The sequence below is a fragment of the Schistocerca piceifrons genome, chromosome 2 (assembly GCF_021461385.2).
Source record: "Schistocerca piceifrons isolate TAMUIC-IGC-003096 chromosome 2, iqSchPice1.1, whole genome shotgun sequence".
Classification (NCBI taxonomy): Eukaryota; Metazoa; Arthropoda; class Insecta; order Orthoptera; family Acrididae; genus Schistocerca; species Schistocerca piceifrons.
This window is the reverse complement of record NC_060139.1, coordinates 738,592,268-738,607,604: the sequence shown is the minus strand read 5'-3', so window position 1 is coordinate 738,607,604 and position 15,337 is coordinate 738,592,268. Positions and strand designations below refer to the sequence as shown.

Below are 15,337 nucleotides of genomic sequence, written 5' to 3'. Positions count from 1 at the left end.
CTGTATGTGATCGCGTTCTCCTTCTCTGACAATGTTAGATATAACTATTAAAGCCATGCACTAAACAGGGAATTCAAAATTCAAAGCAAACCCTTGTTTTGTATGGCAAGTACTCTTACCTCTGGTGTTATGAGGAAGTGTTATAATAGCATAAGTTTCACTGCTGTTTAGCCTTCTGACATTCCACGCTCCGACTTGCAGAATGTTACCCTTTCGTTGGTTATTCAATCTTTTTCTCTTGGCACTCCACCCTCGGAAATCCGAATGTGGAAATAATTTGAACATTTCCTCCAATGGACAGATCATTATGGTACTTCTTCTGGTACAGGTCGTGAGTATCCTCTGAAGACATACTACATGTCTTTAATCCAGAGGTTTTCTTTGCCCTCTGCGTTTCTGATTCTTTTTCTTTAAGGCGCATTTTTTCACGATAAGGGTAAGAGGTTGCTCTTGACCGCTATCCACTACACCACTATATTTCACAAGACCGTTGTTACTATGTTAGTGACTCCTTGTACCGGAAAACTTCGACTACCATTGCTAATAGTTTTAATTCAAAATCTAATCAGTAACTTAGAAGCTTATAACTGCAGTAGCTGCGAACTTGTACACATGTCTAATATTATAGTCTTATACTAACAACAAGACAACGATCCAATATTAGTGTAGCCCCCATCCATGTGCAAACACTCCATATCCTCTCTTAGGGAATATTTAACGCCCTTCAAAGCCCCCTCCCCACCCTGGACAGAAAAATCACGCTTGGTTTCTGTACATATTATTAGCTGTAGATTATACACTGAACTCTCCCCTTTTCTAGAAAGCTGTAATTCTGGTCATCTCATCATTTCAGAAAACATCATCTTGAACAGAATCCCCATACAATCAGTTACCTACATATCTCAACACGAAGAACTCCATAGGAGAAAGTATTAGGCATATCAGTTATGAAGCTATCGTTTTTTAAACTTAGTATAGTTTTATATCTGTTGATTATTTTTTAAATTAAAAGATCAAAAGATGCCAAGTGGTCGGTAACATCGTGCCGATTAATAGGAGGTAATGTATGTAATATTTATGTAATCGCAGAACTCTTGTATGGAACAAAGGCATGACACTTAATACTTCAATAATGAAGGAGATTGAGACAGTCGATATGTGAGAATATCGTGGAATGTTAAAAACATCCTGGACACAAATAATTTTCAGTGAAGAAATTCTAACGCGAATCAGTAAGAATACGGAATTGAGAAAGATGACGAACAACGTGGCTACAAAATCTGAGAGAGTGGTTTGGATGCACGTCCCTACCACTGATTAGATATGCACAGTTAAAAACAATATTAACCGCCTCTCTGACGGGAGACGACACCTTGAGAAGAGAAAGAAGAACAAGAACAAGAAAAAGTATATAACAATTAAATAAAATTTAATACTTTTATATAGATGAGACATGAGGCAGGCAATCACGGTTATATTGTAATGTGGTACTATATTGGAACTGAATAGATCGCTTAAAAAATTAATGCAGCCGGTGAAAAATGCTTTATTACTCAAATTGCTCCCCTGACTCCTTTCGGATTTATTTGCGTCATCATAGACCTTACAGAGTTTCAGGGAGAGCATAAGGGAACAATTGACAGGAATGGGGGAAAGAAATACAGTAGAAGAAGAATGGGTAACTTTGAGGGATGAAATAGTAAAGGCAGCGGAGGATCTAATTGGTAAAAAGACGAGGACTAGTAGAACCCCTTGGGTAACAGAAGAAATATTGAATTTAATTGATGAAAGGAGAAAATATAAAAATGCAGTAAATGAAGCAGGCAAAAAGGAATACAAACGTCTCAAAAATGAGATCGACAGGAAGTGCAAAATGGCTAAGCACGGATGGCTAGAGGACAAATGTAAGGATGTAGAAGCTTATCTCACAGGCAAAAAGGAATACAAACATCTCAAAAATGAGATCGACAGGAAGTGTAAAATGGCTAAGCAGGGATGGCTAGGGGACAAATGTAAGGATGTAGAAGCTTATCTCACTAGGGGTAAGATAGATACTGCGTATAGGAAAATTAAAGAGACCTTTGGAGAAAGGAGAACCACTTGCATGAATATCAGGAGCTTTGATGGAAACCCAGTTCTAAGCAAAGAAGTGAAAGCCGAAAGGTGGAAGGAGTATATAGAGGGTCTATACAAGGGAGTTGTACTTGAGGACAATATTATGGAAATGGAAGAGGATGTAGATGAAGATGAAATGGGAGATATGATACTGCGTGAAGAGTTTGACAGAGCACTGAAAGACCTGAGTCGAAACAAGGCCCGCGGAGTAGACAACATTCGATTAGAACTACTGACAGCCTTGGGAGAGCCAGTCCTGACAAAACTCTACCATCTGGTGAGCAAGATGTATGAGACAGGCGAAATACCCTCAGACTTCAAGAAGAATATAATAATTCCAATTCCAAAGAAAGCAGCTGTTGACAGATGTGAAAATTACCGAACTATCAGTTTAATAAGTCACAGCTGCAAAATACTAACGCGAATTCTTTACAGAAGAATGGAAAAACTGATAGAAGCCGACCTCGGGGAAGATCAGTTTGGATTCCATAGAAATGTTGGAACACTTGAGGCAATACTGACCCTACGACTTATCTTAGAAGAAAGATTAAGGAAAGGCAAACCTACGTTTCTAGCATTTGTAGACTTAGAAAAAGCTTTTGACAATGTTGATTGGAATACTCTCTTTCAAATTCTGAAGGTGGCAGGGGTAAAATACAGGGAGCGAAAGGCTATGTACAATTTGTAAAGAAAGCAGATGGCAGTTATAAGAGTCGAGGGGTATGAAAGGGAAGCAGTAGTTGGGAAGGGAGTGAGACAGGGTTGCAGCCTATCCCCGATGTTATTCAATCTGTATATTGAGCAAGCAATAAAGGAAATGAAAGAAAAGTTCGAAGTAGGAATTAAAATCCATGAAGAAGAAATAAAAACCTTGAGGTTCGCCGATGACATTGTAATTCTGTCAGAGACAGCAATGGACTTGGAAGAGCAGTTGAACGGAATGGACAGTGTCTTGAAAGGAGGGTATAAGATGAACATCAGTAAAAGCAAAACTAGGATAATGGAATGTAGTCGAATTAAGTCGGGTGATGCTGATGGAATTAGATTAGGAAATGAGATACTTAAAATAGCAAAGGAGTTCTGCTATTTGGGGAGCAAAATAACTGGTGATGGTCGAAGAAGAGAGGATATAAAATGTATACTGGCAATGGCAAGGAAGGCGTTTCTGAAGAAGAAAAATTTGTTAACATGGAGTGTAGATTTAAGTGTCAGGAAGTCGTTTCTGAAAGTATTTGTATGGAGTGTAGCCATGTATGGAAGTGAAACGTGGACGATAAATAGTTTAGACAAGAAGAGAATAGAAGCTTTGGAAATGTGGTGCTACAGAAGAATGCTGAAGATTAGATGGGTAGATCACATAACTAATGAGGAGGTATTGAATAGAATTGGGGAGAAGAGGAGATTGTGGCACAACTTGACTAGAAGAAGGGATCGGTTGGTAGGACATGTTCTGAGACATCGAGGGATCACCAATTTAGTATTGGAGGGCAGCGTAGAGGGTAAAGATCGTAGAGGGAGACCAAGAGATGAATACATTAAGCAGATTCAGAAGGATGTAGGCTGCAGTAGGTACTGGGAGATGAAGAAGCTTGCACAGGATAGAGTAGCATGGAGAGCTGCATCAAACCAGTCTCAGGACTGAAGACCACAACAACAACAACAACAACAGACCCAAGTGCACTGAGGGTCATTACTACACGTACATGCAACATAAGTCGACGGTCTAATCAAGTAATCTGTCAACTTATGTTACATACACCTACATCTAGTAGCGCTCGTATCCTTTGATCCTCTGTGCGCTTCGATACTTGATGAAGGAAATAAATCCGAAACACGTTAAGTGAGCAATTTGAGTTATGAAGTAAGTTTTCACCGGCTGCATGCCTTTTTTTGAATCGACCTATTCAGCTCCAGTACTGTACTACATTGTAATAATACCTCCAAATAGGTATTTTTAGCTCATACATAAGTGGCTACACCAAACTTTCACAGTAAAGCATTCTGACAGGTCATAGCTGCAGTGCATTTTGTTCACTTTGATTTGTTCACACCTCTTCATCATCTAGCATAGATCTAATCATTTTAGACTGCTCTTTGTTTCACGTCAATAGTTATATTTATTTTCAATGATCATCAGGGAATCGCATTATACTCATATTTATACACTGTAAGAAGTGGTTCAACACTGGACACACGGATTGCCAGTAGAGGTGGTAAACACGACTCAGTGTGCTTATTTTTCCTAGCTGACTTAGATGTCGACATCACGGTGCAGTGGGAACTGGAGACGAAAGACGACGGGAAGGAGTACATCAAGCCAGTGGACTCGGACATCAAGTACGAGATGAGCCGCGCTTACATGTACCTGGACAATCTGTTCGACGGGGACAAGCTTCTCGGTAAGTGGCGTCAGACTACTGTGTGGAAAGAATGTACTGTCAGAGCACAAGCTATTGAGTAAAACCTTCTGTTACTCGTTACGGGCATTGTTCAAGCCCAATTCTAAGAAACAAAATTCGTATCCTTCTTTGATTTTATATGTAACTTTGGATCAACATTGGCACAGCAGCTCTCCTAAGTGGAATGGCAGTGAAACAAATTATAGGAATCGGTGAGTCGGCCGTCATTAGTCGATTACAAAATTAAGACAGGCTATTGAGAGGTAAAGACGGCACCAAAAGTGCTGAATCTTTTTGTGTCCATGTCCTTATTACAGCGTTCTTTTAATGTGTGCGTTTAGTTATAAGATGCAAAAGTATTTATTATTAATTAACCGTGAAGATCTCGAAATCCTCTACGGTGTACAGACCATAGTGGATTAAAGCGTACAGCTGTGTAAAACATAAAAGGTGCAGAAGAGTGAATAATGACAAAGTCATCAATTTCTTTGGGTTCAATGAATTTTTGGATAAATCTGTTATTTTATTAGTTATGCGAATGAGAGGTTTATAAATCAGTGCCTCTGAGCAGCAAAATCAACTGTCAGCTAACAACAACAGATAACACCGCAAGCTGCTACTCGTGTGGTGGTGATTTTCAGTTCTAAGAATGGTTTGATAGTGCTTTCAACGCTAATCTGTCCTATGAACCTCTGTCTCCTCGTAACCTATATCAATTTGAACCTACGTATTGTACTCATCCAGCCCTTAGTGTCTTTATACATTACTTCAAAATTCAAATTGATCTTCCCCGAGGTCAGCGTATACCAGTTTCTCATTCTTCTAACTGTAATTCGTATCATTATGTAGGAGCTACTGGTTGTTCTGTAATATTACAATTATCAGCTCGTGTCTTCGCTTGAATCGTAATAGTTACATACTGAGGTTAGTTCACCTAGCAGATATATCTTGCAAACAACGTGAAATAGTTCTGTCATGGCAGGCTCTCTCAAGAATCTCAATGATACTGGAGGAAAGTCGTCTACACCAGGTGTCTTGTTTCGTCTTACGTCCTTCAATGCTGTCTTAAATTCTTCTAGCAGTACCATGACCCCCTGCTTTTCATCATCTACTTTCTCTTTCCTTTCTATAGTACTGTCTTCTAGTTACTTCCCTTGTGCATTCCTCCTATCAGCTTTCCCTTATTTGTTTCAAACGGTTTGCCTTCTGAGCTCTTGATACTTATGCAGCTGCTTCTGTTCTCCGCAAGAGTTTCTTTAATTTGCCTATAGGCAGCATCGGTCTTTCCCACAATCATGCATGCTTTTATATCCTTGATTTTGCCATATAGCCATTCCCTATTTTTAGACGTCCGGTTATGGCATTTTTATACATTCGCCTTACATCAGTTAAATTCAGTGCCTCGTGTGTCATCAAGGTTTTCCACTAGGCATTGTCCTCCTATCAGCTTTCCCTTATTTGTTTCAAACGGTTTGCCTTCTGAGCTCTTGATACTTATGCAGCTGCTTCTGTTCTCCGCAAGAGTTTCTTTAATTTGCCTATAGGCAGCATCGGTCTTTCCCACAATCATGCATGCTTTTATATCCTTGATTTTGCCATATAGCCATTCCCTATTTTTAAACGTCCGTTTATTGCATTTTTATACATTCGCCTTACATCAGTTAAATTCAGTGCCTCGTGTGTCATCAAGGTTTTCCACTAGGCATTGTCTTTTTGCCAGTTTAAATCTATGCTGCCATAACTATTTAATATTTCAATATCGTGATTCAATTTTTACTATATTCCTTTCCTCTATTTTAGTCAATCATTGGGTAATGGTCCCTTTGAAACTATCAACAACCTTTAGCTCTTTCGGTTTATCCAGATCGCATCTCTTTAATTTCCTGCCTTTCAGTAATATCTCTTTTTCAATCTATAGTTCATAACAAAAATGACAGTCAGAGTTCGCATCAGCCCCTGTAAATGTTTTGGAATTTAATGTCTAGTTTCTAAATCTCTGTCTTCTGGAACCTCTCTGTGTCTGCAAGTCTCTTCTTTTTTCATGATTCTTAAAGCAAGTGTTAGCAATGATTGAAACATATTCTGTGGAAAATTGTACCAGGCGGCTTACGCATTTATTCCTATCCCTGTCCCACTCTCCCACGTCCATATTTCATCTTCACTTCCTTTCTCTACTATCGAATTCCAGTCCTCTACCATTACATTTTCGTGTCCCAGAGTAGGCCTACTGTAATTTATTTTTATTCTAAATTTTTATGCTAGATTGACCTTGCGTCGATGCCACACAAAAGTATAGAAACGCATTTCAAAGACAAACGTTCTTAAAGAAGCTTTTGGTTGAACAAACCATCTTTGGGGTAACAGCAGAATGAGCCATTCGGACAAGGATTGAATTAAGAGGATGCATATAAAATAGTCTTTATAGCAAATGTATTTTCTAAGCTCAAGAGCCTTAAGTATACTGCATTGACAGTCTTTGCAGAGGTGGAGAGCGTGTGCTCTCCAGATACGTACTGGTGTACAGCTGTTGACAACAGAAGATTATAATTCGTCGCTACAGATACAAAGATGTAGTTCGTGTGCCTCGCTCTGTCTCCCTGTTTCGTGTTGTACTGCGGGGCTGGGCATGAGAGCAGACCCCGGAAGGCTGATGGGCAACGCGGATGGCTCGTTACGGAAGTGCAGCTTGTCTGCAGGGAAAGTTTCAGCAGAGACCAGGGCTGGGTTAAGGTGCAAGCGACGCCCTTGGGGCCTTGCGTATCATTGACACGGTTGAAAGTGTATGACGGAAAACGGGTTGGGGAGGGGGGGGGGGGGGCAAATGAGAAGTCGCTTGTGTGGAAAAACATTCCCAAACCGGCGCTGACAGAGTCTGCAGCTGTCCTGCCCGTCACAGGCTGAAAACACGATCCTGTTTCGGACCACAGTTTAGGTCCAGTCAATTTCGAAACGTGCCAAAATATTTTAAAATTTATGGTCGCCCATATGTAAAGTAACAAGCAAATTACATATGCTTTTTATTAAACGTTTCCTAAGATCGTTCATTTAATCTTACACAGAAGCTCTAACTTCGAAGCAGGCCTACTACATGCGAGAAAGAAACGCTCCTTTACAGCAATCATCATATTTTCATCTCTTTTTCTGATACCTCGATGTTCAGTGTTAAACTATTTGTCGTTGCTCCAGTAGCATTTGCATCAGAGAGACTACTTCCATTGTTTCAGTTAATTTTGATGTTGAAAAACCTCTCTCACAGTAGTGAATTGTTCCAGGATATTGCAGATTCAAGCTGCCGTTTTATACAACTACAGGAACATTTCAGGAGGATAATTTTTGTAAGAGATTTCCAACTTTCTATAGTATTAAACTCTATCTTACCGTGAGATTGCACTGAAAGTCAGTGAGCTCCTAGAGAAATTCAGGAGGAACCTTTTCTCCGTCCATTGCAAAAGAAGATGCAAAATACTAAAATCAAATAAAACCAATTTAAATGTGTAAATCTATTATTAAAATTTTCTCTCAGAGGTTATAGGGCAGTAAAAAAATTAATTGAAATGTCATTTCCATGTTTCCTTTCTCAGAGTTATTCACTTACAACTAGTCAAACGTTTCGAAAGTACACACACTAGCTTTCTGAAAGAAATTTTCTCTTGAAACTCAAAACGGTGTCAAATGATTCCGTGCAAAGATGTGTACAAGAAGTGCAGGTTCTTGGTCGGGCCTGTTGGAAAGGCAAGATCTTATGCCTTCTGAGGGCATATCCATCAATAGCGCTCTGTCCTTAAGCAAATTCGAAAAACGCTGGAAACAAATCCTTCTGGTCTACCAGCGTACTTCACAAAAATAAGACACACCGCCATTTTCACTGAGGAGATGTGTCAGTAAAGATGTGACTTTCAGACGCCCGCAACTACTTCGTATTTCAGAATGAATTTATCGTCTTCCCACAATATCACATTTACCCAGCCTTGTATTGTGTAGTGAACAACTAGTTCACTAAAGATGCAATACGAACGCTGTTTGATAAGATGAAATCGACTGTAGCATTTCGTTGATTAAATATTCAACTGATCTGACTTCGTTGCAATATAAATTGCGGCTAATTCTCAAAGACATTCCCTTATGTGTCTTTAACACAATGATTCCTATAAGGAACCATTGTTCGTCTGGCGAAGTTTGTGAATGCCATACATAAACGTCTGCAGCCAGTACTCAAAATCAGGGAATTGAGACGAAATACTTAAAAAGCTAAGAAGCGGAAATACTCGTCCAATTCAAGTTGTTATACATATAAATTACAGAAATATCGAAGTATCGATATGGTTCAAAAATGGTTCAAATGGCTTTGAGCACTATGGGACTTAACATCTAGGGTCATCAGTCCCCTAGAACTGAGAACTACTTAAACCTAACAAACCTAAGGACATCACACAACACCCGAAGTATCAATATAGGCCCCATCACGTAACAACCTGTAACCCTGCATTTAGCGATGGTCGTGTATCCTGGGAACGACAGGCTGCAGACCGACGGCTGAACATCGTCCTGGAGCATTAAGGCAACAAGTAGGAGCGGAGGAGACGATTATTGGCGATGATACTTCAAGCTTTCAGATAGGATCGTTTTTAGTCTCTTGAGACACCGAAACACTGTCCGTGGTTGATAAACCAGGTGATCAAAAAGTCAGTATAAATTTGAAAACTGAACAAATCACGGAATAATGTAGATAGAGAGGTACAGATTGACACACAAAAAGTGTCCGACAGATGGCGCTTCATCTGATCAGAATAGCAATAATTAGCATGACAAAGTAAGACAAAGCGAAGATGATGTTCTTTACAGGAAATGCTCAATATGTCCACCATCATTCCTCAACAATAGCTGTAGTCTAGGAATAATGTTGTGAACAGCACTGTAAAGCATGTCCGGAGTTACGGTGAGGCATTGGCGTCGGATGTTGACTTTCAGCTGTCGGTCGATCACGATACACTTGCGACTTCAGGCAACCCCAGAGCCAATAATCGCACGGACTGAGGTCTGGGGACCTGGGAGGCCAAGCATGACGAAAGTGGCGGCTGAGCACACCATCATCACCAAACGACGCGCGCAAGAGATCTGTCGGACATTTTGTGAACTTTGTTTTTTTTCGTCTTCTAATAAAACCCCATGTCAATCCAAGCATGTCTGTCAATTTTCACCTCTCAATCTACATTATTCCGTGGTTTATTAAGTTTTCAAATTTGTACTGACTTCTTCATCACCCGGTATTATTTCAACGTTATCGATACTAGCGCAATATTTTTATATCTTAGACAGACAGTTTGTGACAACCCACTGTTTGTGCTCGTTGTACGTTGATCGGAGGATGGCCGGTGATGATGCAAACCAATCAAACTCTTGTTCATGTTCATGGGGATGTGCAGCCAGATTGATCTAAAGTACCATCTATGACGATAGCCGTTTTATTTCCTCTCAGATAATCACAGGACACTATTTACTTTGCAAATACATTCGAGTGAAATTCTAAATAGTATACAAAAAAGGTCTTGCAGCAAACCAAACCGTCACTGAGAAGCAAATTTTGCACTGCATTTTTCATGTTATTCCACTTGATAAAGAAGAGGCCTAGACTCATTTATCAAAATTCCATCCTTTTGTAATAATTATTGTTGCAATCTGTGCTACTTCGACATTGAAATTATTTTATTACTACATAAGAGAGGGCTGTTCAAAAGATGATAACTTCCTGAACGCCTGCTTACCCATAAGCGAGCGTTGGTGTCTCTGAGGATGGTGTTTATAAGCGTCAATGTTCCACAGAAAAAATCTTACAAGTTACAAAAACTGTCGTTTAACTCCAGTGAGTATAGTGGTATTCGGTGAAACATGAGCATTTCCTCTACCTATTTCCTCTAACTTATTCCCTCAGAGTAGTTTCAAGATACTCTACAGAACGCTCACACATACCAGAACAAATGTTTCCGTTGTTAAATTTTGTAAACTACTACTCAGCTGAGGCTTCTACCTCAATTGCGTTCGACGCTGCACTATAATCACTGTACGCTTAAGCCCGTTTGATCAGTAGCTTTGGTCGCTATGAACTGACTCACGCTTACTTGTCTTCACTTGGAGAAAAAAAAACATGTTTCGTCTAGAATAAAAAGATAGTATTGTAGACGAGTTTGTAGGGGAATACTTCAGGACAGACAGTTTTTCATTTCAAGGGATATAGGAACCAAATCAAATGACGTCTCCTGAGGACCTTCTAATAAACATACTTTTCTTTGTTCCTCTGCATGGCAATCTCTCGATACGTCTAAAGTAGTTCAAGGGTCTGCGCACTGGGGAAACATCGGAGAAGAGATGATGAATAACTGTAAGACTATTGGGTTCTGGTTTCCACATTTGTTATAAAATCAACAGTCAGTAACTTCAGTGTGTATACTCTCTGCACCCAGAGACAATCTGCAAAACTGTGGCCAATGTTCAGGCGGGATAGTGTCTAAAATATCCCCTGCCTGCGCCAAGTACTGAATAAAAATAGGAAACTTCCTGCCACAACGGTGATATTCCAAAGGCTCTCATTTGTTTTCATACTGTAATGGTGATTTTGTGCCTAGTCTTTCTGATCAGTCACATATGACTCGGTTATGAATACGTGTTAAAATGTAGTAAAAGAAAGGTGTTATACAAACACTGTTCAGAGGATGGTCTTCAAACGTACAGACAATTAGGGAGCACGGACTAAATCATAGTATCTCGAAAAGATGGCAGAGAGTGCGTAAACCAACTGAAATATAAAAACAGTCTCTTCTGCCATGGCTCGGGTAAAGGTAAAGCAGATCTGCACTGGTTAAGGAAGGTCAGGTAATGAGCCGAGTGAGGGAGAGAGGGAGAGATTTATGAGCCATGGTTCAGCGGCTCTAGAGCAGTTTTGACTGAGCGGAAGCTTGGTTGATTTTATGGCTCTGCCATGTTTTCCCATTTCTGCCACTCTCATTAAATTAATACGAGGTATCGTAATCGTGAACCACAAAACGAATGGAATAATTGGCCCTTTTTGCATCAAAATCTAAAGCAACCGCTTTATGACATTAGGTTTTTAGGTCATGGAGATTTTTTTAATGTGAATTTCACGTTGCAGGCCCTTCATTGCAAGTGAACACGCGCTTCTCCTTAAAACGGGCTCCTGTTTAACAGAAACCACCACCTTGGCAATAATTGATAATGTATTAAAGCCAATACATATCAAAATTCGGGTAATGTACCCTTATCCCTTTCTATCCGAGCCCTCCAGATCACACAGGTTTAATTTTTATTTCAATCGACCTACAACGTTTGTGTACGCTCTACGCTAGGTATTTCTCTTTTTATGCTGCCCCTCAGTGCTAATAGACCCCAGTGCATGAAACTGAGTTTTCTAAAGACGCACCTTGCTTTCGCGAGGTCAGTAATTGCAATTACGTTAAATTGAGCTGTTTCGGCGATCTTCTCTGTATGATTGCTAGGAAAGGAGTATGTAATGTTGTACTATCGGCTATTATTGGAAATTTCGTGTCTATGTATAGTAATTTTAGGCTACATTTCTACTATCGTGATTATGCGAGTTAAGTGTTTAAATTATAACTTTAACCTTTAATGGACACAGTCGTGTGCTCTCTCTGTCACAGCATTTTGTACGTTTTTTATGGAAAAGCTTTGATGCACAGCATTTTTTTTGTATGTCGGTCTAACAGATCAGATTTCTTCATTGTATAATTGATTCTGATTTAAGTGATTTGGGCCAACGTTTACTGTATTTCGCAGAGCACTTGCCGTGAAAATCGCCTGAGGAAAATATCATTACGGATCTTTTCAAATTTGGATGTCTCTGTCACAGAGACTCTTTTAGCTTTACAGACTCAAAGAGGAGGGCAGAAGTGTATGTTGCTGTTAAATGAATTACGCTCTTTAAAAAAAGCAAAAATATACAAATCTAATCCGAAACCACGTATCGAAAACCGATGTGATGGATGTGGTTAGTACCCTAAAGTGGATGACATTTTGTCACCGCGAAGATGTCAATACACGCACTATGTTGTCGGAACAAAAAGTGAATAAAATTCAACCAATACCTCGGCTTCGCAAACGGAATGGATTGTTTTACCTCTTTCACAAAATGTGAAGCAGTTTGCACCATGTCTCTGTGCTACAAAAGACACGAAATTTTTATGATTATCACATTTTACACCGTTAGAAACGAGTTGCAAACTGCGTAATATTTCGCTAGCATTAATATGAAACAAAAGCAAAATAAGAAGAAACTTTTATTGATTATTGTTTCGAATAATACCAGATACGTTGCAGCGAGTTAGAGGTTAATTAAGCTTAAATGAAACGTGTCTTGCATGACCATGATAGCACTTTTCTCATTTTTTTATTACTGTTTTCATCGACTGATGTGCCGAAATATTCAGCGAAGTCAACTTATCTCACAATTTTCTGTAAAGGAACCGTTGAGTGCGTAAAAGGCTTTAGCCTATTTGTGAAATACCATCATTACACTATCTTAATTTCTCGGCAATCTTGGAAACATACATAAAATTAACATTGAAATTTCTGTACGTAAGGGCTAATAAATGTTTTAGATTTTTCAAAATCTTAGCTAAGTTGTTCTTGTTTTCAATTGAATTTTAAACAGAAACATGGTATTATTTCCCCTGCTGTCTGTGTTGCATTACAAATATTCACATTGGTCTATATTGCACACGAGTCTTCGGTAACCGTAACCCTCGCCTTTCTTGTGACGTATCCTTCCCTGACCTGCCAACTTTCTTCCCTCGCTGTTCCTCCCACCTATACATTGAGGTGGCAAAAGTCGTGAGATACCGTCTAATATCGTGTCAGACCTCCTGTTTCCGGCATACTGCAGAATCTCGACAAGGAATGGTCTCAACAAGTCTTTGGAAACCCCTCCAAAAATATTGAGCCATGGTGCCTCCATAGGCAAAGTGTTACCGCTGCAGGATTTTGTGCACGAACCTACCTGTCGGTTATGTCCCATAAATGTTCTATGAGATTCATGTCGGGCGATATGGGTGCCAAGTAATTCGTCGAACAAAAAATTGTGATCCGTTGACATGGCGTAATGTCATTCGTAAATGTTCCATCGTTGTTTGGGATCGGTTCAGTTGGACCAGAGGACCCTGTCCATTCCAGATAAACAGAGCCCGCACCATTATGGAGCCACCATCAGCTTCCACCTTCCTTTGTTGTCAACCTGACTCCATGGGTTGGTGGGGCCCGCGCCCCTCTCGAACCCTACCATCGACTCCTACCAGGTGAAATCTGGAATCATGAATGTATGTATGTGTGTGAATTCCTAAGGGACTAAAGCGCTGAGGTCATCGGTCCCTAGACTTACACACTACTTAAACTAAATTAAACTAACTAAGAACAACACACACACCCATGCCCGAGCGAGGACTCGAACCTCCGGCGGGAGGGGCCGCACGTTCCATGACATGGCGCCTCAAACCATGCGGTCACTCCACGCGTCCAAATCGGGTTCATCTGACCAGTCGTATAGGGTCCCATCGATATGGTCACGAGCTCAAGAGAGGCACTTCAGTCGATGTCATGCTGTTAGCAAAGGTACTCGCGTCTGTCGTCAGCTGCCACAGCCGATTAACTGTAAATATCAGTGCACTGTCATAATGGGTACGTTCGTCGTACATCGCACATTGATTTCTGCGGCTATTTCATGCAGTGTTACTTGTGTATTAGCGCTGACAACTCTACGCAAACGCCGCTGCTTTCGGTCGTTAAGTGAGGGCCGTTGCCCACTTCCTGTTCTTGAACACATCCTTGACACTTTGGATCTCGGAATACTGAATTCCCTAAAAATTTTCGAAGTAACGTCCTATACATCCGGCTCCAGCTACCACTCCACGATCAAATTCTGTTAATTCCCATTGTGCGGCCTTAATCACGTCGGAAACCTTTCCACATGAATCACCTGAGCGCAAATGACAGCTCCGCCGATGCACTGCCCTTTGATACCTTGTGTACCCGATACTACTGCCATCTGCATGTGTACATATTACTTTCCCATGACTTTTGTCACCTCAGTGTACTTGGTCCTTCTCGGAAACAAAGCGTGATGATGTGTTGTTGAGAGACGCCTCTTGTGTTGGACAGGAGACAACACGAACCAGTTCCTGAACGAGAACTGGCAGGAGGTGGTGAAGGAGATCGGCCCCGCCCTGGCCGAGGCGCTGTCCCAGGTGGTGACGCTGGTGCTGTCCGGCATCGCCGGCCTCGTGCCCTACGACGAGGTCTTCCCGGAGGCGGTGTAGTCCGCCGTCGCCAGTCACCACAGAACGAGCCACATTTTTGATTCTGTTATTGACATGATGTAGACACTGTTAAGTTCTTGTGTAGTGGTGAAATTAAATCCAAAATACTTCTTGCTTATGTCTTCGATTATTTACTTAAAACCCGTTTAATACCGTGAACTCTGCGTTTGAAGTAGCATCACCTAACGTCAGCAGTATAGTTACCAATGGTAGCTGACAGTTATCAAATAGTTTTTAGTTTACTTGCAATGCGTTTAAGCGTAATGCTTCTTCAGCCCTCGATATTGGAGTGACACAGCTACAAAATTTTCCTGCTGCCGCAAAAAAAAAAGTAAAGGCACATTTGTCCATTATATCACTGGTCTGTGCCCTTCTCTTTCGGGTCCTCTAGCCGCGTCCTGAAGTATTATGGCACCGGCGTTCTAACGTGTACTAAATTTGGAGGTCTGTAAACAAAGAAAAATTAATTACTTAACTCTATTTTTC

At 40.5% G+C, this 15,337-nt stretch overlaps 1 protein-coding gene across 1 annotated transcript in view; it reads left to right on the top strand.

Annotated features, from left to right (window-relative positions):
• Nucleotides 1-14,969, top strand: part of LOC124776899 (protein takeout-like) — a 39,594-nt gene extending 24,625 nt beyond the window's left edge. The window contains exons 5-6 of the mRNA XM_047252090.1: nt 4,362-4,514; nt 14,694-14,969. Of these exons, the coding sequence (XP_047108046.1) occupies nt 4,362-4,514; nt 14,694-14,851 (311 nt within the window). The 3' untranslated portion in view covers nt 14,852-14,969. The remainder of the gene's footprint in view (nt 1-4,361; nt 4,515-14,693) is intronic.
• Nucleotides 14,970-15,337: the final 368 nt, after the last annotated feature.